This window comes from Cygnus olor, chromosome Z (assembly GCF_009769625.2).
Source record: "Cygnus olor isolate bCygOlo1 chromosome Z, bCygOlo1.pri.v2, whole genome shotgun sequence".
NCBI classification, from domain to species: Eukaryota; Metazoa; Chordata; class Aves; order Anseriformes; family Anatidae; genus Cygnus; species Cygnus olor.
The window spans coordinates 48,365,028-48,389,711 of record NC_049198.1 but is presented as its reverse complement, the minus strand read 5'-3'; the positions used below and the strand labels follow the sequence as shown (position 1 = coordinate 48,389,711).

Sequence of the window (24,684 nt, the reverse complement as noted above, 5' to 3'; positions counted from 1 at the left end):
TCTGTATAGAGCTAGAATAAATCTGAACAGTAGGAATACTACACTTTTGCTAATCACTTCAGGTATCTGTTTTTAGATACTGTCAATGAATGAAAAAATATATTTTGCTTGAGGTAGAGATGCAATAAGCTATAAAGATTAAAAATCTGAAATGAACTTTCATAATTACGAACAGCTTCAGTAAATGGCACACTTAATGAACAGAACTTGTTAGAGTATGTTCTTCTGTTATGCTACAAACAGTAGAGATGATTGCTCACACTGCTGTTGGCAAAGATAAAGATTGTCTAGCTAGGATTACATGTGTTCTACGTGGATAGTGAACTAATTGTGCTGTGTCCACCCATGTGATCTGTGCTAGTGCTGTTAAACTCTTCCTGATTTTGTTTTATCCTTCCCTGTCTCTGCTTAGAGGAGGTACAGTCATGCTGTCTCAACTACAGCATGCTGACTGGAAACCTGATTATAACAAATGAAAACTTGCAGATTAACATGGCAAGTTCTGCATTTTGATTGCAGTTATTTGATGGTGAGAGTGCATATGAATGTTTTACACTATACCTCTTAATGGAAAAAGAAGTGTCAAGCTCTTCTATCTCTTTCGCTAATGAGAGTATTCATCACTGTTGCAATGGTATTGATACATTATAATGCATTAATAGTACCATCAATTCAACTTTTAGTGGCAGACAGATGAACATATTTGTTGCATTGGCTCACACTAACTTTGCTCTTACCATTCACCATAGATGAGTGTCTCTTAGTTTCATTATAGTCTTATTCTTTGTTATTTGACAGCTGAGACTTCAGCTAGAGACATACTGCATTTATATTAATGGTCTAGTACTCCTGGGGTTCTGAAGAACCCAATATATTGCTGCAGTGTTTGATCAAATCATGGTGGGAAAGGAATTGTCTCAATGAATTATTTTGAGAAAGTACGTAATGCTTAGAGGCAGTCCTGGAATACTAGATGGCATGGAAAAATGTTTAACTTTTTTTAAACTCAGAGTTGCACTTCCTGACTATCAGAAGATATCTCTGTAAATAAGAGACTGCAAGTTAATAGCTCTCTTTGTTGAATAGAAAGGACAAACTGCTTCTGCCTAGGTAACCTAAAAAAAAGATTGGTTGTAACAGAATTGACTTTGAAATGTACAAAGTCATTGGATGATCTGTTTCATAACAGCCTGCTTTGTTCTTGTTTTACAGCTGAACTGAATGTCATTGCACCTATTATCTCTAATTTCTTCTTGGCTTCATATGCCTTGATTAACTTCTCCGTGTTCCATGCTTCTCTCGCAAAATCTCCAGGTACGAAACATTTTGGGGTTGAGAATTAAGCTTCCAATTTCTAAATGCAGAAATAAATCTAAAAGCTACTCATATAAATGAAAGTCTGGTTTAATTAAATGTCTATTTGACTTTCATGGTGCATCTGAGGTATAGTCTTTACATGGTGTATGCTTGAGTCTTCCAAAATTTGGAGGATTGAATGATCCAGAAAAGCTTGAGAGCTACAGATATCTGTCATCTTTGCTGAGGGAAAAGATTATTACTCAGTTTTTATTCAGAGATTCTCAAATAGGTGTCTGATGATTTGTCTCTGTTGTATCTCACTTCTGTTATTACCTATCCTTAAGAACTATTGCTTAAGAAAGCTTTCTTACTAATTCAATTTCTGGTCTTCAGGGCTCACCCTTTTGTTGTCTTTGGGTTTCTCTCCTAATATGTTTAGCCTTCCAGCCCAGAAGAAAGTGGTATTGACATACTTCTTGATTTTTTTTGGCTTTGCACTTTTATGGTATTTTGCATTTTTTTGGTATTGCAGGTAGTATTGCTATATTTTTACAGCTCTTGCTTGGTGTGAGAGGCTAGTTATGATGTAGGACTAAGCCAAATGACAATACTTGCAGAAACTGCGTTTCTTAGATTTGGTCTGCCATGCGTTTGTGCTGAAATGCCCCTAAAAGTTTCTTAGTTACTGCCTTAGTAGGTATTGTTATTTTTTGAGTGTGTGTGCATAAGTCTGTCTACCCAACAACTCTATGCAAAATACACTTGTAAAGTGGGTGTGTGGATTGACAAATAAGGATGTAAAATAAGCGGTGACAGTCCAGCACTTTGACATACTTAGATTCTGCTTGGATGTTCTTTTTGTGTCGTGAAAATTTCTGGCCACGTGCAAATAATAAAAATACACACCTAGAAACAATACTATGGGAGAGAGACACTTGCTGATGATTCGTGTTATGCTATCTTCGAAAGCAAAAATCAATTGTCAGTCAAGTTCTTGGCAAAGATTCTTTTAGCCTGATTCAGTAAACATGCTGGCACAAGCATCTTCAAACTTTCCTTTTGAGAAAGCTTTTAGAGGTCAAAATATGCAACATAGAGCTGTTGCATGTAAGATACGAATTTGAAAGGTGTTAGAAAATTAAAAGCTTAAATGTGTCAAAGTCTTTATTTGATATGTTACTGGAATTGCCATGCCTATGAAATGTGATTGAAAGCACAGGAAGGAAAAGATGAACAGCACCTTTTTTCTCTTGAAGATTAAATTCTTTTCCACTCTTACCTTCCCTATCCTCCAAACTACATTTTGACTAGGTTGGCGCCCTGCTTTCAAATACTACAATATGTGGATTTCTCTCGTTGGAGCTATTCTCTGCTGCATTGTGATGTTCGTCATTAATTGGTGGGCAGCACTTCTGACGTATGTCATAGTCCTTGGACTCTACATTTATGTCACGTACAAGAAGCCAGGTATGTATGGGGGCTGCTTTTGGTTCTGATGGGAGGAAGAGGTAGAAAGAAGTGACCTTTGGGGGTAGGGAGGGTGGCAGAATAGATGGATGGACAGGACAAAAAACGTTGATGCTGATCAGTTCAGACTTCTGTTTCAAGCTTTTCATTTGTAGTGAAATGTAATTACACCTGTATATTCACTGCTGTTGCTCTTTCCCCCACCCCTCAACAACATGCCTCTCTATCAAATATGGTTGCTGCTAAACATAAACATTTGAAGAAAGATGAAAGGAAGAGACACAAATGGATTACAGTGCTGAAGGCACCTAGAAAGCATGTTTTTGTCAGGAAGTGAAAGGGGGTACTTTACCATTCCTGTTTGGAAAAGGATTTGAGTAGTACTTGTTTTTTCAGTAAACCATTCTTGTAGCTTTGAACAACAATTTATACGCTCTTCCTTCCTCTAAGAATACTGTATGATCTTAAGTAAAAGATGGAGCAGAACTGAGCCACAAAGTGTTCATGTAGTTGACTATAAGGAAAATCCTAAATCTTGGGCCGTGAAGATTAAGTACTTGGAAGACAAGTTCATTGTAGCTATCAACAGTAAATGGAAACAAATAGAGAGGATACTGGAACTCTTGTTTCCTTTTAGATTTATTTTTCATAAGGAACTGCTTAATCGAGGTCATTTCCTTGTCTTTATTGCACTAGTTATTCATTAAAAGTATTTGACTTTGGTTAGGAAATATTTTGAGGTGAATTTCTCCTTTCCTGTGACGTAAAATAACTAATCACATTTTCTCCCTAAGTGTTACTTTTGAACTTTGAATTCAATCTTCATATTATTGGGAAAAAAAATCATTTTTTCGTCCTAATTATAAAATGAACTCTTATTTGCTAAAACTTCTACAGAAGTCTTATCTTCAAGTGGAATTGTCTATTTAACTGTAGGATTTGTTGACTAGAATAGTGTAGAATGTACTGAGATGGAGTTTAAATCTTGTGTGTTTTGAGTTGGTATCAACAACTGTTTTGTGATCACGTAGTTCTATGTTGAACAACTAAGATATTGAAATTTCACAGATGTGAACTGGGGATCATCAACACAAGCTTTAACTTATTTGAATGCACTACAGCATTCTATTCGTCTATCTGGAGTGGAAGATCACGTGAAAAACTTCAGGTAATGTCTTAATATTAAGACAAACAATTTTGTTGTGTAGTCAGTAGGATAGACTCACGGTGTTTACTGTCATAGTTTTCATTAAATTGACTGTTTACCTCCTGTGGGTTTTAACAGCTTTGAATTTCACGATCATGGACATCCTCTGGATGTAACTATGTTAGCATTTTATTTCAGATTAAGAAGGCAATTCAGAAGCAAGTTGATGGATGATGCTTATTTGTCATTCATGCGTTATGGTTTTTGTGGCTGGCAGAATGAACTGTTAATTGTATTCATTTCTGATGAAACTGGACTGGAAGATGACCTCCAAACAGCTAACCAGCATTTGGTCTGCATAAGGCTAAAGCTGGTTTAAGCTAATATCCCTGAAATGTGTATACTGTGGATGTCATCAGCACAGGCTGTTTCACGTTAAACATTTGGTTATTATCATTGTAATGGTAAATGGACTACATGAGTGTTTGACACAACTGAAAGGAGAGAACTGATTTTTTTGTTATCCAGCATGGCTGCCTAGGACGGTCCTGCTGAAGTAGGCAATACTTCAATCCTGCAGTATCCATGCTGCTTTTCTGGAGTAGGCTATTCTAGATGAAATATGCTTCAAGAGAGAAATTTAGAAAATGCTGTGACTGAAACTATTTCCTCAAAGTCCAGTTACAAAACTCTGTCTAATTATGAAACAGCTCTTATCTGAAATCCTAAGACCTACATGACGTTATAATTCCTGATTATTTACAAACACTATTACCTATATTACACTGAGTTGCATTTTTACTAGGAAAAAACAATGACTTCAGATACTTGTTGGTTGCTTAGCTGTCAAGAGCAGCAATTCTTAAGCTTAATGCAAATCTGAAGGCTGGCATAAGTAATTTACAATATTTTATTGTAGTCAGTGTTGAACTCTGCTGAAACTTCTGTCAGATGCAAGTCTGTTTTGGATAGCAAACTTAGATGAAGAAACAGACATAGGAAAATTCTTACTAAGTGTAACTGTGCTGACAGGGTAAGTGGAGTAAGCGAATGCTCTGCTGATCAGTATGCATTTCAGATTGTATTGGAAGTACTTCAGCTGTTCTGCTTGAGAAGCTAATATGTAGCTTTTTGAGTTGTAAACTTCACTAATTGTTTTGCAAAGCGGATATGGATCTTCTTGTCAGTTTTAAGCAGAGTAGCTTTAGCAGTAGTATTTTTGGCCTGATACTGGCTTCTAACCTATGGCAAAAAGTGTTCTGGATTTTAGAGATACCTTGTAAAAACCAAGTAGTTTAGTGTTTAAAAAAGAAGTCTGGAGAGATTGAGACAGATAACTTTCAGTGATTCTTAAGATCTAAAAAATTATCTTCCGAAATGAACAAGATACTTAATACTTGGATACTTAATATTTTAAAATTGATTAGAAAGAATGGCTAGAATAGCTTTACCTGCAGTTGTTTGGCTTTGCCTTTTGAATGATCAAAAAAATTGCAAAAAAAAATTGCATGATCCCAGTTTTCTTGGGTGACATAAAATAATCTAAGCTAGAAGATGTAAGGATGTGGCTGACAAATGGGGAAAGAAATTCATCCCTCTGACTTAGTTTTGTCTGAAATCAATTTCTGATCGTCTTAAATATGTAAATTTTCACACTGAGTGGGGTTACTACTTCTGGAACCAGTTAATCGTAAGTCTGATGACAGTTGTCGAACATCTTTTCTTCATTTAAATCTTTTAAAAATAGATGAGATTACAAGATCACCAGTAAGGATTGTGTTCTTAGGACCAATATTTAGAAAAAACTTTTCAATTAACTAAACCTTTAGATAAAATGAATTCTAACTTCCCCCCAACTGTATTCACAATTGTAGGCCTCAGTGCTTAATTATGACAGGTGCTCCAAATGCACGTCCAGCTTTGCTTCACCTTGTCCATGCTTTCACCAAAAATGTGGGCTTGATGATCTGTGGTCATGTACATATGGTAAGTGTATTCTATCTAACTTTAAAGTTACCTTACTGTGACCTTTCTTTTTTCCTTTTTTTTTAATTTCAACAAATCTGTCTTTCATTTTAAATGAAAGGTATTAGTATCCTGAGATGTGCAAAAAGAGACTTACTAGTAGGATATACTCCTGTAGGGGTCATCCCCATTCCCAGCTAGCTGTGCTGCCACGCTAGGGAAGCTTTGAAAGTTATGTTAGCTGCCATAACTTTCAATGTGGTATGCTTTGCATCATCCACTTGGAGTTAAAGGAAAGTCTTGTACTGACAGTTGTGCTGTAGGATATGTGGTGGGAGAGGGGGAAAGTTTGCAAAACCAGTATCTTTAATCAGTTGACTTTTAAATACTTAGGAAGCTTTGTAGGAGCAAAGGGAATACTGGATTACAATCTGGGTCTCTTTCTGTCCTTGTCTCATTCAGTCTTACACACTCTGTCATGCTTTGGACAGAGTGGTTTGTCAAAATGACAGTGTATGGCTAGGTTTCTTTTCAGTGCTCCTGTGAAACAGGTAGATTGATTCCTTAGTATACACTTCTTACAGAGAGTGTTCTAAAATCTTATTGAGCAGTAAATTCAGTATCAATTTAGCCAGTAGTTTAAAATTGCTTTTACCTTTCAGCTAGGTTTTTCATCCCTTCAGTTATCCAACTGGTTTCATTGGTGCAGTGAAACAGCAATGTGAGTAATTATTTCCTCCATTTTTGCTGTTTCTGACCAGCCCTGAGTATTTCACTAGCTTTTCCTCGTTTCCATCAGGATATGATGGTTGGGAGTGAAGGGTTGTTCAATAAGGATGTAACTTCAGCAGTTCTTACTACTTGAAAACAAACAACAGGGGAAAAAAAAAAAAGAAGAAAAGGTCCCTTAAAGCACAAGAACAAAACGTGTCTGGTGTCTTCTACAGAAGACCAGAAAGGGTTTTGGGGTGGTGGTGGGGAAGGAAGCAAGCTTCATGTAACCATTTTTCAAAATTGCATTGACAGGAGTTGTCTTAACTAAATACAAGGTGGCTGTTATACTATGACCTGTAACAAAATCGCAGTTAACTACAGAGTAACTGTTGCATCTTTACTAAAGTATATTTAGTAATGTTTACCATATTAGGATTATGTAGTTGTTGCTAGACATTTTAACACCAGACTTTTTCTGTTGCATCCCTAAGATCATTTAAGCAAGTGTAACTTTAAGCTTAATCAAGCTTTGTATTTATATATGCTTAGACTTACCAAATTTGCTGAATAAGACTTGCTTCTGATCTAATGAATGGAAGAGAGTAAATCGAGTTAGTGCAGTCAGAGTATGTTTTTAATTAAGCAAATATTGGTCAGTTCGGTCTTGAGAACCTTTTAATTTCAACATATGGATATCTTGGAGGAACACAATGATTCATCCTGGTGCAGGTAGTAAAAAAAAAAAAAAAATGTATTGCTGTTAAAGTCATCTTCTCTTTAAATACATTTCTTACCATCATAGACAGAACTGTGGTCCTATTTTAGATAACCTTCTAAGAAGGCTGGGATTTATCATAAGCAAATGCATGGAGATTTACTCGTCATTCGTGAGAAGCTAATTAAGTTAGACTGTCAACAATCCCAGCAGAAACTAGTAGACTATCATACTTCCCTTGTGATAATCTACAAGTGTAGGGAAAACTTGAGCAAACTGGACATTAAGTATATGGATCCTGGAGGGATGCACCCACAATTGCTGAGGTAGCTGGCAGAAAAATTAACAGGGTGTTAACTACTCAATGCTCATAATTCTTACTCACTTTCCTCCATATTTCCTGATTTTGAAAGGGTCCTCGGAGGCAAGCCATGAAAGAGCTGTCCACTGATTTGGCCAAATATCAACGATGGCTAATTAAAAACAAGATGAAGGCCTTCTATGCACCAGTACATGCAGAGGACTTGAGAGATGGGGGACAGTACTTAATGCAGGTACATCTCTCCCTTCATTTTTCTTAATGAAAGCAGTGATGTTGAATGTCAAAAGTGGAAATGTTTTGGTATTTTGCATGCTGGAGTATTTCATTATGTGAAGTTATCTTAAAAATTAGTTTTCTGATTTGAAGAAAAAAAAACTTTGTTTCAGTAATATGTTGGGTGTTTTCATTTTAGTTTTTCTTTAAAAAAAAAAAAAAAGACAAACATTTTGTGTTCTCTTTAGGCTGCTGGTCTGGGGAGAATGAGACCTAACACCCTTGTTGTTGGGTTTAAGAAAAACTGGAGACAAGGTGATACGAGAGATGTTGAAACCTACATCAATTTATTCCAGTGAGTAGATGTGGATGTGTAGCATTTCTGTGCCATTTCAGTACACTTGGTAATAAGTGAAAACTCTTACCTCAATTAGGTCTTTGTTACATAAGCTCTTGTCTCTGTCAGGTCGATTCAGATTTTCCATATTGTGGATATACTTTTTCCTGATACAGAAATTAATAAGCAACTCTTGATAGCTTAAGCAGATCAGATTTCTATATAGTCACTTTCTGCATGTAGAAGTTATAGCGGTGGTCTGAAATTTAAGAGTTACTGCCTTTAGAAAGGGAACTAGTGCCTTACATGTCTGCTGAATTCATTAAACTATATTTTATATTGAAAGCAGGGTTTTTTCCCTTACTTTCACTCTACGCTTTTCAGACAAAATGAACTTCTATGCTGAAGCTCTGTCTTCATTAAACCTTGCCCTAATGTAAGTAAGGTATTTTTTGCAGATGCACAACACTCAAAGTAATAAAGTAGCAAAAGCACATGGGAAAGGAAGTCCCCAGTTTACTTTGCCAGTACTGAAATTCAGTCCAGTTCTGGCTGAAAAACTTAATACAATGACTTGTGCTGCTAAAATTTAAGAAAAATAGAACTAGCTTTTCTCACTTATATAGAGACTTCTTTGTTTTCTTTATATGCTGTTTAACTTGTTCTATCAGTGCTTTACATTTCTAATTTACTATGTCTAAGAAAGAAAGTTGGGAAGGGAGTTACAGGCAGAGATAAGAAAAGGAAAAACACACACACAAACACACATTCTCCCAGTTACTTAAGAGAAAAGCAGGAGAACCAAATGCAATGAAAAAACAAGGCAATGTGTTGGTTAGTTCTTGTTTTTTTTCTTAATTTCATTTGGAATGGCTTGTACTAGAAGAATTCTCGGGGCGTACAAAGTCAAGTGGTTCTCCACATCCCAAAGAGAAACCTTAGGAGGTAAACATTGTATTTCAAGCAATCAATTTTCAGAAATTTCCTGGGAAATTGAAAGTTACTAAAGTTCACAATAGAAATACACTTAATATGTAATGACCTAACAAATTAAATAATGAATTTAAAATGTCCCCTAATGGACAAAACTTACACCAGTCTGTTTTCTTATATTTATTATAAAATATGTTGATATTTTGAACACATTTCTTTAAAAGCAATATGACCACTTGTGGTTTAGTCCTGTCAGGATGGGGAGCAATCGGGTGAAAGTGCAAGAACTCACGGCTTGAGATGAAGACAGTTTACTAGGTAAAGCAAAAGCTGCCGTTGCAAGCAAAGCAAAACAAGGAATTCATTCACTGCTTCCCATCAGCAGGCAGGTGTTTGGCTACTTCCAGCAAAGCAGGGCTCATCACGCATAACGGATTCTTGGGAAGACAAGCATCATCGCTTCAAACGTCCCTCCATTCCTCCTTCTTTACCTCAGCTTTTATTGCTGAGCACGGCAACATGTGGTATAGGACATCCATTTTACCAATTTGTCAGCTGTTCTGGCTGTGTCCCACCTTCATCTTGTTCACCCCCAGTCTACTTGCTGTCAGGGCGGCATGAGAAGCTGAAAAGTCCTTGGCTCTGTGTAAGCACTCCTCTGCAACAACTAAAAACATTGGTGTGTAATCAGCACTATTTTCATTAAAATTCCAAAACACAGCATCATCTGAGTCTCTACAAAGAAAACTAGCTCTATCCTAGCCACAACCATAACAATAAAATAAGTTGATACTTTGAACGCTTCTCTTTAAAATCAGTAAGGCTTGATAAAATGTGTTCAATGAGTGAAATCTTGTGGAATTTCTATCTATGTGAATAATGTGGAGTTTTAATTACAGCAACTAATTCAGAAGTATTTATATTTATAAGACTGATTAATGACTAATGCAAACTGTATCATAGAATCACAGAGTGGTTAGGGTTGGAAGGGACCTCTGCCATGGGCAGGGACACCTCCCACCAGACCAGGTTGCTCAAAGCCCCATCCAGCCTGGCCTTGAACCACCTTCAGGAATGGGGCATCCACAGCTTCTCTGGGCAACCTGCTCCAGTGCCTTACCACCCCCAGAGTGAAGAATTTCTTCTGAATATCTAATGTAAACAATATCATAAAAGAGGGTAGATTAAGTTTATAATTCTTTCAGTCTTAAATCTTTGGGATTTCTTTGTCCTTCATTTTACTCAGACTTTAATCCAGGCTTTTATTCAGTCCTTTTGCTTGTTTCTAAAATCATGAAGTTTTCTCTTTTAGTGTCTTTTTCTGAAGACACTAAAAACCCGTCCAGATATAATGGAAATAAGCATGTGATAGCTAACTTATAACTATTCTGATTATAACTTAAAACTTCTTGGCTTCCTTTAATACCCAGGTGTCTTGGAAATTCATAACTCACAGATGAAGGAGATCTCAAAAGAAATCTGATATCTCACCCGACATCAATATCTGTAGTTACCAATGTATCTTGTCATCTGTGCACATCTCAGTTGATCTCTTATTTTTTATTTGATGCACAGTGGTTAAATAAGTACTTGATCTACTTTTATTTAATCACCCTTTTATATAGGGGAGCAAGGAAAAGGGAATAGAAATACTATGTATGTTGCTTTTCAAGATAAGTGACCTGCAGTTGGTGGTTTAGAACTGAAACTTAAATTATTACATAAATGTGTGATTTGAGAGTTTAAATGGCAACATATAAACACTGAAATCTGTTCAGAGGGTGTGTAAAGTAGCTCTTTTGGGAAGGAAGAGGTAGTAACATGTTTGATTTTTTTTGTTTTGTTTAGTGATGCCTTTGACATTCAGTATGGTGTGGTTGTCATTCGACTGAAGGAGGGCTTGGACATTTCCCACCTTCAGGGACAAGGTAAGATTTATTGTTTTCTTTAGCTTGTAAGTATTCTTTTTCCCTTTTAATACCATTTCATGAAGATACTAATGAAGATAAATTACTTAGAAAACAATAGAAAAATGCAAAAAGGCAAAAAAAAAAAACCCACCCTACTCTTCATAGAATAAAAATCATTGAAATGAGTAAGCCTGAAATGTGTAATGAAAATAGCGCATGTTTAATGACAGAATTTATTTTTCTGTGCATTTCAACTAACTGTATATGTAAGCTGTTGCTTCCCAGAGACTTACTATTTTACTGAAACAAAGAGGCTACCAAATTGGCATCAAGTACTTAAAATTTCTAGACTTCGGTTGTATGATCTCTGTTGTATGACTCTGGGTCAGGTGTAAGGTGTTCCCTTCTTCCCTCCTACCCCAGTGTAGTTTGGAGACCTCAACAGTAGTCAGCCTTAAGTTTGGAATTGTATCAGGAAGGTCTTTGTATTCACTGATATCCACCAGCTCCTAGGTTGCTTCAACTCTGGCAGCCATCAAGTAACTCTACTGAAGCCAAGCCTGGAAAAAAGCTGTGAGACGCTTTCTGGTCTCTGCCTTGTGTAAAGCTCATCCTTTACTTGGAGTTAGTTTACAATCTTCTTTTGTATGGAAAATAATTCACCATTTTTTTCTTTTATGGTTGTAAATAAAAAGAAGATCTTGATGTCAGATGCTATTAGTAGTGTAACGCAATTAATCTAACAGTAGAAAATGCAATACCTTTACTACACATTTCAAACTTAGGGCATCTTGACAACATTAGGTTCACACTGTCCGGTCTTCTGTGATTGGTGATACTGGTGATACTCTGGCATCAGCAGTTGTCTCTTGTACGTAGTGTTTTTCCTACTAAAATCTATCTAATTTTTTTTGTAAGAGGCTTTTTGTTTCCTTCAAAGGAAGGAAGTGTTTGCTACCATGTGAAATACTTCTAGCTAATGTTTCTATTTAGCTCCTATTTTCAAATCTTATTTATGCTAGATGTACTGTGTCTTCACAGTTCTACATTTTGAAAAAAATTAACATGTATAAAATCAATTATTATAATGGTAATTAGTACAAGCATAACGATTGTCATTCCCACCGGGGAATTGATATTAGGTAGCTCTGTTTTAGATTTAGCCTGTGGTAATACAATTAAAACTCAGTCTGTGAAGGAAGTAGCAGAAAATAAAACCTCTGTTCAGAAGAGGTGCCTCTTTGTACTTTGAAACAGTTTGTATATATTATTTTGCCTTTTTTTGCTTGTAACAGCGTGCTAGTTGCAGTGCAGTTTAACCAACTACAAACCACCTCAGTAGTCACATGCCTCTGTCTTACTCCATTCGGGACAAATAGGTAACTTTATAATATGGTTCTTTGCTTTCCCAAAGAAGAGTTACTATCATCTCAAGAAAAATCTCCATGTTCCAAGGATGTCATAGTAAAAGTGGATTATAGCAAGAAGGCTGAGACTGATACTTCTATAGCTTTTATTCCATCGTCTAGTGAGAGAACTCCTGCTCTACATAAAGGTAACTTCCTAGTTAGCAGTGAAATTTGAGTTCTTATTCCTTGTAGTTCTTATTCTTTTTCTATCTTGTTCCTTCTTCAGTCCCTTTCATCCTCCCAAGGAATTAAAAAGGTTGTTGTTGTTCATGGAACAGGGAAGCATGTCATGCTTTTCTAGCTGTTGATGTCTAATACTCATATTTTGCTTTAGAGACTACAGGATGTAAAAAATCTTCATGACCTAAATAAAAACAGGTGGTGGATTATGATCTACAATACACTTTTTGTTTTTGTTAACGAGATTGAGTGCTATTAAAAATTGCTTGAGAATCAGGCCACACAGCTGTGTATTGCATGATTTTTAAGGCTGCTAACTTTATGAAGGTGCTTTTTACCTCAGACTAGAACATTTTATTATATGCATGTTAACAGACACAAATCATTCAGGATTCTTTGACATATGACAATAACCAACTTTCTTCTCTTTAAAGTAAAACCTTGGATTAACTGAAGTATTTGAGTGAGAAATATGATTAATTTTTTTAAAAAAATGCAAATCAATTATCAGGACATGATTCTCAGGACTCTGTGTGCTTTTCTTTGTATGAAAATTCATTTCATTCTACATCTTTATTTTCTTTTTGTTTGTTTTATAGACTAGTAGTATTTTCATTAACATCACAAAGGAAATTAACTTTTTTATTTTATATCTTTAAAAATCTTCCAGGGGAGGACGAGGATGGAAAGACTCCAGCACAACCACTGTTGAAAAAAGGCAGGCATTTTCCACCTTTTCGTTAAATCATTCTTTTGCATTGTTAATTTCAGTTTTCCTTTTGTACTCCTTTCTACACATACATTTGAGAAAGAAAAATATCAGCCATGCAAGCTTAATTCTTTTTTCATATTTGGGAATGTGCTTCATCTGTAGGGATTAGGTTGTGGAAAAATAAAGCTTTTGGAAATTACTAGTTGTTGTTTCTACTGAGAAAGGATCGTGCATGTTTCTAAGATATGAATGTATCTGTCTGGGTCCTTACTTGATTTAGGTGTAGTGGAAGAGCTCCATCAGTCTGCTTGAAAATATTCTAAAGCCATAGCTGTTGCTCTGTTCAGAATTGCTCAAAAGCTTGCAAGGCAAAGAATAATACAGCCAGTCAGTGAGATTAACATCTGAAATGAAGTGCAGTAGTAATTTAAATAAACAGCATTTTCAGAGGTGAATTAAACAGCTTTCACTTATTGGTTTATTTCAAACTTTTATGAGAGTTAAGCACAAGTTTTTTGCTTTACCAAAGATGCTTCTAACTTTTTTGATGTTTTCTTCATTATTTCAAAAGCCATAAGCTATTATGTTTTAATAATGAAAAGTGATATTACATCTTGAACCACAAGATGGCAGTTTGGAAGAAGTCCCAGTGTACAGTAAAATAGAATATTAATACAAATCAGTCACAGATGTACTCTAAATTTAAAAATTCCTAATAAAATAAAGACTGAGATGAATATCAAACTCCTGGTTCTTGTTAAAATTCAGGTTTTAACTAAGGGAAAGGAGTTAAGTTTTATTTTTTCAAAGAGATTATACAAATAAAATTTTAAGAAATTATTTAAAAAAATGTCAATATTGGATTTGCTGAGAACAATAAAATAACTTCGTTGCACAAAATAGTCTATATTGCGCTTCAGAGCCTTGCACATGCAAAACTAACTTAAGGAATCCTATCTTTTGTAAAAAGATGAATTAGCTCTTTTTTCATCCATGCACTTAAAGGTAAAATGGATTTGAAGAAAGAACAGTGCTTAGGAGATAGTGTTTCCTTTTACATTAGCATCAAGATGAGTTTCAGGGGAATTCTTATCTACAAGAGGTAGCAACAGCGCATTACTGAATGCTATGAAGCGTGTACGAAATGTTAATGTCTGGGCAAATGAGTGTATAAAAATCTTGCAAATCTCTTGTTTGTCAAATGTGTGCTAAATGAATTGGAGGCTTAAATCTTTAACTTCTAAAATTAATTTAGGGAGTTTGTGGACTCCATAAATATAGCTCAGTTGATACCCATTTAATCAATAGTGGAGTCTGGGGAAAATAGTTTAAATGTTGTTTTTTAATTAATTTATAACTTGGAGAAGTTATAATCAAATAAGTTATGTTGCATTTGAATTTAGGGGTTATTAAGAAAAACACTTTAAAAATGAAATGCCATCACACTTTCTTTCCAGATTCAAAGAGTCAATCGTCTCCTTTAAATGTGGCTGACCAAAGACTTCTTGATGCTAGTGCTCAGTTTCAGAAGAAACAGGGCAAAAGCAATATTGATGTCTGGTGGCTATTTGATGACGGAGGTAACATACTTAATACTTCTAAAAGCATGTGTTGAGAAGAATTAGTGATTTTGAATTAATTGCTAATAATTATTTTTCAGTCAGTTCGTATATAGGTTACAAGTTTGTACTGTTAAACTCTTTATGTGATGCTGTGTTTTCTGATACATTCTCAAATTCTGGTTAAAATGCAGGTTTGACATTGTTGATTCCATATCTTATTACAACCAAGAAAAAATGGAAAGACTGTAAGATCAGAGTGTTCATTGGTGGAAAAATAAACAGAATTGATCATGATAGAAGAGCGTAAGTTTACCTTTATAATTTTCATTTAAAATGCTAGAAGAACATGTTAAACAGTAGATGGCGTGCTGTTACGAGTAGCCTTCTTTCAATTGTTATTTGGCAGAGATGTAACCGTATTCTATTCTTGCTCTCCAAGAAAGTTCCATTTCCACCAGATTGTGTTGGATGAGTTACCTCTAATTAAACTAGTGTTTCTGCGGCATTGTCTGACAGTAATGTTTTCTCTATTTGTTAAATATCGTTTGGGAGAGCTTTAAGGGAGAGTTCTTACTTTATTTGGGAAAAAAATAATAGTGTATTGTTGATTTATAGCTGTAAGCCAGGTTTATATAATGTTATTCAGACTATTTAACACTTCTGTTGCCTTTTTAAGCTCTTTTTCTTATCTGTTTACCCTGTTAAATAATTAAAAATCTGAACACGTATAAAGGCTTGCTTTTCTGATACAGGATGGCTACCCTGCTCAGCAAATTTCGGATAGACTTCTCAGACATCATGGTTCTTGGAGATATTAATACTAAGCCAAAGAAAGAAAAGTAAGTCTCAAAACAGAAACAAAAAAGCTCATTTGTTAGTTGAGTTCTTGATCTATTTCATGAATTAGAATAGTTACTTCCTATATAACATGTGAACGTGGTGTTACATGTTCACAAAAATCAAGGAAATAAACTAAGCAAAAACTCTTACACTCAAGAATATACAATTTTGCTTTTTATGTATTTTTAACTCTCTTGCCTTTAGATTGTAATCTTAAACTTGAAAATGCAGGCAGGTAGGAAAATGGACTTAATCTTAGTGGATGCTTATATGTAATGATGTCTTGTCTTCAAATAGCCTGGTCTATTTTTCTTTCTTCTGTTTTAAATTCACATTGACATTTAAGTTACGTGTCTATGATTGTACATGTGATACTGATTTTCCATTTTTAAAAAGTGCTAGTTGTATAGAGCATACCAAGTAACTAAAATGGTAGAGTACTTCTGGCATTCTGATACTTTTGGATGTCTTTGTTCTTGGGAGTCTGCTACTGTGAAATGCATAAACTTAAAATTAATTCTCAATTATGCATTAAAAGTTGAGACTGTAGAATTTCAGAGGACTCATGAATAACTTCTGTGAATGAAAATTATTTCTTCTGAGAGCATTTTTAGTTGTCTCAGTGGAAACATTTTCCACAATAAATCCAAAAGCTGCTTGAGAAATCCAGTCGGAGTTAACAATAGCTGTAAATTAACTAGAAAAAAAATTCTGTAATATTTTCTGTGCTGTACAATAGAATATTGTTAACGGTTAGTTTTGTTCTGTCAAAAAGTAGCAGTTAGCGTTTGTTTTTTTTGTAATGAAGGTGAAGTCATTGTGTCAACTAACTCAGTAAAGACCACCAAGGGCAAGAAAAAATACCCTTATAATGTGATAGTTTACTAGAGGACAGGAACACTTCAGGTTGAAAATGGTCATGGGGGAGTAACTACTTGTAACTGCATGGAAGCTTAGGTGTTACACATAATGATATTACAGTATATACGAAGTAGTAGTTTTTTTTAACTTTCCAAACTATAACTAGCAACTACAGAAGATTGTCAATACCTTATGTTCTTTATGAAAGGGAAAAAAGCATCAAAATTCCTTATTCCATTGGACATAAAGCATACATTTCATTGTGCTCTGAGAAATCGTTCTTTTACTTTTCTGACTTCTCACATCTTGGGGCTATTCAAAGGCAAGTTATCTCTCTCAAAGCAGCCTTAGTTTGATGCTTAAGTATTGTAATGTGGATAGAGGAAAGTAGGCGAGAGATCAAAATATGGGTAGAAAAAGCTGCTTTTAATAGAAATGAATGCCTTTTTGGCCTTCAGAAGATTTTCTTTTAAAGTTTCTGCTAAAACATCCAGGTGAAATCAAAATAACAGTTCACATTCTAAAAAGAAACATAACAGCAAGACAAGATGGCTCTGCTTATTGGGATTTGAATGTAGGTCTTAGACTGTATTGGAAAGATCAAAAAAGCAACATGAAAATATAGCTAAAAACCCTACTGGCGCTGGCATGAGACCTGATAGCAGTCTGGTGCGTTTTACTCTGTGACATGTAAGCTCCTCTTTCAAACTTAATTTGGAAGAAGCTGCTGTTAGTGATTTGGTTCTATATATTTTCTAAGCTAGTATCTTCAGCTTTAGAACAATTGCAGTAAAATTATTTAGCAAAACTTTTGCAGTGAATAGTGCAAACTCCTACAGATGTCACTAATTGCATGTTGAATTGTAATGTTTGCCTTTACCTTTTGTATGGCCTGTGCACAGCTGATTCTGTGTGCAAATAGTTTGTTCATTTTTATGTGGTATTAAAATGTACTTTCTAATAGCATGAAAGTAATTGCTGACATACAGACTAGTGTCATATACGTTTTAATGTCTATTCATGTAATCGTTCCAGTATTGCAGCTTTTGAGGAAATGATAGAGCCCTTCAGACTTCATGAAGATGATAAAGAACAAGAAGTTGCAGATAAAATGAAGGAGGATGAACCATGGAGGATAACAGATAATGAACTTGAGCTTTATAAAACAAAGGTTCTGTATTCCTTAGCTTGTTACGTTAAACATTATAAAGTGTTTTTTCTTCTACTGTATTTGTGCATGTGATATTGTCAAACTGATTCTTGCTATATTACCTCTTTTATAGCAGCTTTTATGAATAACTAGGGGAGAACAGCATCTAAAACCAGTCGGGGAGGGGGCACAGTAAAAAAAAAAAGTTCCTGTTTTTGTCATTGCAGGTTCTAAACTGATATCCCACAGGGTTTTAGCAGTTCATTTAGAACACTAAGCTATATTCAGCTCTTCCTGATGTTTTGTTTAGTTGAGCCCAGACTACCCTTTGGTGCTTCATTATTTAAAACCAACACACACCTAACTGTGTTGTTAAGGAGCAGTTAAAGGTTTGACTTCTTTTTCCCAAATGGTTGTGCGCTGTGGACATGGGAGGCATTCCTCATTCCTCCATCAGTGTTTCTGTGGAGGACACTCAAGCAGCATCCCATAACAGGATGCAGATACACCCATGTATCTAAAGAAAAGACTGGTTAAAGCTTTGGTGATCTGAAGTTCTTCACTTTTTTCACTTTCACCTCTTTTTTTTGTATTCCTGTCTCGATTTTTACAACTTCTGTGATTATTTGCAGTAGAGAAGAAACAGGAATAGTTGGTCTCTCTGCATTGTAAGTGTAAAAAGCAGGGATATAATTAACATGTACGTACAGATTGGCAGCTGATGGCAGGATCTTGTAACTGCATATTATGCAGGGACTAGAGGAAAGACTTTATAATTAACGAGCTGCAAGATATCTTGCTGTGACTTATGCCTTACCCCCAAAACTCTTTTTCAATGAGACAATAGCAGCATTCTTTTGTCTCTTTTTGTATTCTTTCGTATTCTTTTGTCTCCTGATAGCTTATTTGTTTCTGCCAACACTATCCAGCAGGCTAGCAGGACTTCTGCTGACATGAGAACAGCAGAACTGTAAGAAATAGCTGCAAGTTAGTTGACATACAAGAACTAAAAATGACTATATGAATGCAAGCTAAGAAAAATCATCAGTAGGAGGAAGGGGAGGAGCTGCTTAAAGATGTTAAGAAAGGACAGAGTACTAAATAAGGAGATACATTATGGAGAAGGGCTTCACTGCAGTAACATCACCTTGCTCTGAGCTTATGGGATATAGCTAAGGGAACCTCGAAGAGAGCATAGAGGGCTCTTGCTTCCAGCAGCTGCAGAGGGATGGTGTCATTAGAAGAACAATCTTAAACTTAGCTTACCAAGGTACTTGGTTTATTTTCACGTTAGGCTTACTACTTTCTTTTCTCTCAGCTTTGGAACCATAGGTACTTCAGGAAAGCAAGCAAGATGCCAACCTGAGGGGCAAGCACATGCTTTCTTGAAATGACTCACACCAATTAACTATAACTGTTCTTATATTGATTAAATGAATTTTTGCTGTTTCTGTAGAGGATTTTCCTAGCAAGTTTCATTTTAATTACAGACTTATCGCCAGATTAGGCTAAATGAGTTGCTGAAAGAACATTCAAGTACAGCTAACATAATTGTCATGTAAGTAAATGATTTTTATTATCATCTTAATTGATGCAGAACTGTGTGTACTATAAACGTGTAAGTACAGGTCAGGAAAAAGACTGGTTTGGCATTGAAGTATGGAAAAATACTCAAGGAGGTTTCAGAGCTGGAAGTGTTTTAGAAATACAGAGTTAGTATGATCCATGCAAAATGGCCTTTGTAGCTTGATCATTCTGGTACACTACTTCAGATGATTACCTTCACATTCTTGGTGCAGCTTGGGATTCTCACATTGGTTCTACTCCCACATGCCAACTATCCCCACCCTTCTCAAGTCCGTCATCTCAATTTTTTTGTAGGTGATCTCTGTAGATAGTGGTAGCAGTGTTGTCTGACGATGGATTTCCATGGAACTACTTTTGGGATAAGCAAGCAAAACACAGAATGTGTTTTTTCACTGATTTCCTTGAGGATGCTGCTTCAGAGCTCTATGAAGTGGCACCACAAGCAAATTTTGAATAGGGCAAATAGACTTCCAGTAGTTTTTTTGTTGTTGTTTTTTTGAAAGAAAATAGTATGGCATGCTTTGGAAAGAGAGACTGAGAAGGAATATTAGACTGCATCCAACCTAGTATCATAAGAAAAAGCAGTATTTTAAAGTCCTCAGGAGTCTTTAAATATATATGTATGTCTCATTGAGGAGAATTTCCCCTGAAGCTGCCTGAATTAGATGGTGGTGAGAAGCCAGAAGTGAGGTGTGAGTAGATCCTGTAGTGCTTAACATAACAAGCTCTTTAACTCATTAACTAAGTTCTGAGGAAAAATCAAAAACTAAAAAGGTTAGGAAATTTGACTTAGTATCCATCTCTTTGCAGAATCATACTTTCGTTTTCATATGATATGACTTGTACTTGTTACAGGTTTAACTGTTCTTTTTTTGTGTATTTTAGGAGTTTGCCAGTTGCACGAAAAGGTGCAGTTTCTAGTGCACTATACATGGCCTGGTTAGAAGCTCTTTCTAAAGATCTGCCACCAATTCTCCTTGTTCGTGGGAATCATCAGAGTGTTCTTACCTTCTATTCCTAAGAGTACTGCACAGGGGACAGCTACGATGACATGGTACTTCAGTGCCCGGGGAGAGTGACTGACATGGTCTATAGATTCTTAACATCACAAAGGCAAAAAGTGACTCTTCTTTCACTATTTCACTGACTTGAAAGCACACAAGGAAAGTCAATGTATTCCTAAAGTTGTGACATCTTCAGTTTATTTTATATTTTCTGTAATTTAATCTTGCTTAATGGGGGAGGATTCCTTGTTAGACTGAAGAACAAGACAAGCTTTTTGTTTGCTATTTGAATAGCAGCAATAAAAGTGTTTTATTTTTAATCAATGAAAGGATTATAGATTTATAAAAGCCTTTTAGCCTTGAGGTGCCTTCTGAAATTAACCAAATCTCATCCACGTACATCCTATTTTGTAAATTTATATAGAATGTCAAAATCTGCCTTCAACTAAGACTTTAGATCGGACTTCCTTTAGTTTTTAATCTCTTCCATATTACAATAAAAATGAATGCTGCTTTTCAGTCTTCCATTGAGCTATTAGTTCTTAGTACTGTATGTTTTCTATTGTCAGAAAGTTTTGTTTTTATTATTATTATTATATCTGTTAGATTTAAAGGTGAGAATTGGGGCAGGTCAATTGAACTAAGACAAATTCCTGCTGTCAGGACTCTGTACTACCAAATTTTGTAACAGTTAAAATAAAATTAAACAGTTAAAATAAAACTACATTGTCAGAGGATCCTCTTCTCAAATTTGACATTGTGTACTTCCTTGGCATTAGTCTGAAATACACAGCTAAGGTTAGCTGACTTGGTGAAGGATGCTGTGTAAATCTATAGCTCTAGTTAGAAGCAATTCATCTTAACAGACAAAGGCCATTTATCTGCTGAAAAATTGGAAGAAAGAAAAAATCCTGTCCTAGTTCTTGGCCTATTAATATTTTGGTGTCACTTAAACTTAGTTTGAAACAAAACTCAACTTAAGGCTTAAATGGGGATAATATGAGCAATGTGATACTATCTAACAGAAAACAGTAAACACTATGTGGAATCTTGCTATCCGATATAAAAAGCAAAAGCTAAAGTTCTCTCGCATTTTTCAACAAATGGTTAAAAGGACCACTAGTTACTAGGGGAGATGTTTTTAGTCAATTCATTCAAGTTGTGAGAAAATACACTTAATCTTTTATTAAAAGATACTCAGGTTTGATCATCTGCCAGTTTAGATTTTTTCCATACATTCTACTTTATACGTTTTCTATGTTCAATCACAAAACTGCCAATCTTGTGTGCCCTTTCATCGTATATTTTGACAACTTCATAATTTAGTCTACTATGAACACCTACAGAAGAAATTACACTTGAGCCTTTATACAAAGGTAAAATGTGAACTGTTTTTAAATTCCTATATATTTTGGATAGAAAGGATTGCCTAAAAACATTTCACAAGCTTTTGATATTAGCGTTGGACATGCTACTGGATCAGTTTACCAGTGCTTCAGTGACTTTCATTTAAGGATGCACAGAAAAGGTGTGTTATGCTAAATACGAGATCAAATTGAAATGTACCCGTTTCTTTTTGAAGGACAAAGCAATTAGTCATTATGTGGCAAGGTAGAGCTTCAAGTTGTTATGATTCAAGATAAAAATCTACACAGTGCAGTGTATGTTGTTGTCAATATCTTGTTGAACCGCAAATTTTTTTTCCATTTGTTTCTATCAATTGGATTTGAGTCTATTGAATCATTTCACTTTAAAAAACAAGAACATGCATGTTTTGCTGCTAAGTGTGAGATAACTGATGCCAGCATGAACCCAGCTTGTTAAAATAAACATAAGACAGTTTGCAGTAAAAGTGCTACTTCCTCCCAAGTGAGGGGGTGGAAATCAAAATAACCGTTGTGTCTATTACAGATTTTACCATGGTTGTTGGGGGATATGGATATCACATTGTGAATATGGAATCATTGCCATGTTTCTTCTTGTTTTGTGGGTTATGTTATTTTGAACAGATGGACAGTAAGGCATGGACTTAGTGCTGCTATCTTTAAAAAAAAAAAAAAGTGCACAGGTACACTTATTTAAAAGTTTTTTTTTGCCCATTCAGGAAACCATTGCTTGTGACCTGTAACACAGAAACCAAATGAAGTGTCTGTATACATGCATATATGTGTATAAAATTATATAAAATATATCTAAATATGCATATGGGGATAGCTAGGGTAATGTCTGTGAAATATGTAGGATGCTTTTCACATATCCACTCTCAGAAGTCCACTAACGCTAGGCACAAGGTCAAGTTTCAAGATTATTTGCTACACTAAAACTTCAACAGTTAATAGTAATTGTTAGCAACAAATGTCAGTTAGTGGCAGTCGTTCCAACTTCTGCTTTGATTTTGATGCCAAATTTAATTATGTTCCAATCGTTAATTACTTGAAAAATGAAATATCACTGACACATGAAAATTCATACTTTCTATAGATTAGGTTTCTTCGTATGGGTTTAGAAAGTCAGCAATGGCTGGTGAAAATCAATTATTTATTTGCTCACTCTATTTGTATTTAGGTTTCCTTTTACATACATTCTTTTTATATGCTTTTCTGACATTACATATTTAAAAATAACTGAAAATAATTTAAAGATTTGAGCGTTAGTGGGTAATGACCCACTTGGTTTGAAGATGTAATATTTGATACTGTACTGTAACTGTCACACACAAATGCTTTTCTAATGTTTTAACGTAACTATTGCAGTTAATACTTTGTATCATGGGGATGTCACTGCAATAAAAGGAAGTGAATTCAATACAACTGTCTTGTCTAAAGAAAAAACCTTTTATTGGTAAAGGATAGTGAATTGTGCTCATAATTTAACCAAGTCATTATAAAAATGTTACCTGATACATGGATCAGCTTATTGTATACATCTGATATTTTACCTGTTATTGTGGAATTTGTATGGGACTATTACTAAAAGGAATATAGGTATAAGGTATAATATAGGTATAAGGAATATATATATATTTGTTCACAGGTGGAATGCTTGCCACTAGCCGGATTATTTTTCATATGCAACCAACACTTTGTCATCAGAAATTTTAGAGAGCAGAACAGACAATGGGGACCAATCAGCAATATGCAGTATGTTTAAGCTGGAATAGTAGTATCAGAAAATATGTTCCTATTACAAATGGAACTTGTGAAAGACTGTCTAACTCCTCTGTCAAGGTAGTTACCCACTGGGATGTGAGGAAGTAAGTTGGGAAAATAATTTTGACATTCAGTGCCAAAGCCACTTGTAAGCAAGACAAGCTTGGGTTTAACTATGTTATGTATATTCAACTAGGAACTAGTTGTGAAATGTAAGCTTGAAAGCAAAATTACAAATTGTAAGTTGTGTTCTCATATAAGGTAATACTTAGAATCACTAAAGAACTTAACCTCATTAATTTTGGTGTTTCCTAGTACAGCTTGATGACTGTTAAATGTTATTTAAAAATTAGTGATCTGAAATTATTAGGGGTTAATCTGTCCTCAATTTACTAAATATCTTTCCCATGTATTTAAAGATAGGCCTTGAGAGGAGATTTGAAGGCCAGGGGAAAGGGAACTCTTGTTTAGAGTGTGCTGCAAACTTCTATGCTGTTGGCTCTAACCTATCTTTTGGTTGGTAAAAGAGCTACAGGATATGGTATGTAATGGCTTTTCTGGATTATGTGTGCTGACGAATGTGTTGACCTAAATAATCAAACAGTACCATTAGCTGAATTCATAAATAAGTGACTTCACATATGGTTTACAAGCTTTTTTTTTTTTTTAAAAAAAAGGCCAAGGTTGTGCTCATCAGTTGCCTACAACAATCAAACAAATGATCACACTGTATAGTTAGTTGTTCTGTTGTGGAACAGGAAAGGAGGGCTCCCTTCACCTGAGTGAATATCAGCCTGGTTACAGTTCTCATGTAACCTCTCTGGGCTCCTGTAAATCTTGCCTTTGTGCACTTAAAACCTGCTTTAATTTTAGCTGCAGGCTTAAAGTCTGTGTGGCTATGGAGGTGTTGAATAGTGCTTCTGTAGCGCTGCCTTACTTCTTTTGGTGCAGGGTGAAAATAGCAGGTTTGGGTTTCGGAAAATTTAGCAGTGCATTCTCTTGCTGCTCTTGACGGAGGAGCAGCGAAGAGATTTTTGGAGTTAAGACGGGGTTAGTTTGATACGAGCCGATGCCTGTGTTTAGGATGGGGAGAAACAAGCTAGTACAAATCAATCTGTTAACTTCTGAAGGAGATCAGTTAATGCTGAAGCAGCAGCGCGTGCCTCCTCAAAACAAAAGACATTTCTGTTAAAAACACGAGCCTTATA

At 35.3% G+C, this 24,684-nt stretch overlaps 1 protein-coding gene across 3 annotated transcripts in view; it reads left to right on the top strand.

Annotated features, from left to right (window-relative positions):
* Positions 1-23,128, top strand: part of SLC12A2 (solute carrier family 12 member 2) — a 63,664-nt gene extending 40,536 nt beyond the window's left edge. The window contains exons 13-27 of one of the 3 annotated variants that reach the window (XM_040540992.1): positions 1,213-1,314; positions 2,611-2,766; positions 3,835-3,934; positions 5,788-5,899; positions 7,721-7,861; positions 8,091-8,197; positions 10,961-11,040; positions 12,437-12,577; positions 13,282-13,329; positions 14,781-14,903; positions 15,077-15,188; positions 15,638-15,724; positions 17,622-17,757; positions 19,227-19,294; positions 20,209-23,128. In XM_040540992.1, the coding sequence (XP_040396926.1) occupies positions 1,213-1,314; positions 2,611-2,766; positions 3,835-3,934; positions 5,788-5,899; positions 7,721-7,861; positions 8,091-8,197; positions 10,961-11,040; positions 12,437-12,577; positions 13,282-13,329; positions 14,781-14,903; positions 15,077-15,188; positions 15,638-15,724; positions 17,622-17,757; positions 19,227-19,294; positions 20,209-20,344 (1,649 nt within the window). In that variant the 3' untranslated portion in view covers positions 20,345-23,128. The remainder of the gene's footprint in view (positions 1-1,212; positions 1,315-2,610; positions 2,767-3,834; positions 3,935-5,787; positions 5,900-7,720; positions 7,862-8,090; positions 8,198-10,960; positions 11,041-12,436; positions 12,578-13,281; positions 13,330-14,780; positions 14,904-15,076; positions 15,189-15,637; positions 15,725-17,621; positions 17,758-19,226; positions 19,295-20,208) is intronic. The other 2 variants (XM_040540993.1, XM_040540994.1) reach the window with 2 other exon arrangements.
* Positions 23,129-24,684: the final 1,556 nt, after the last annotated feature.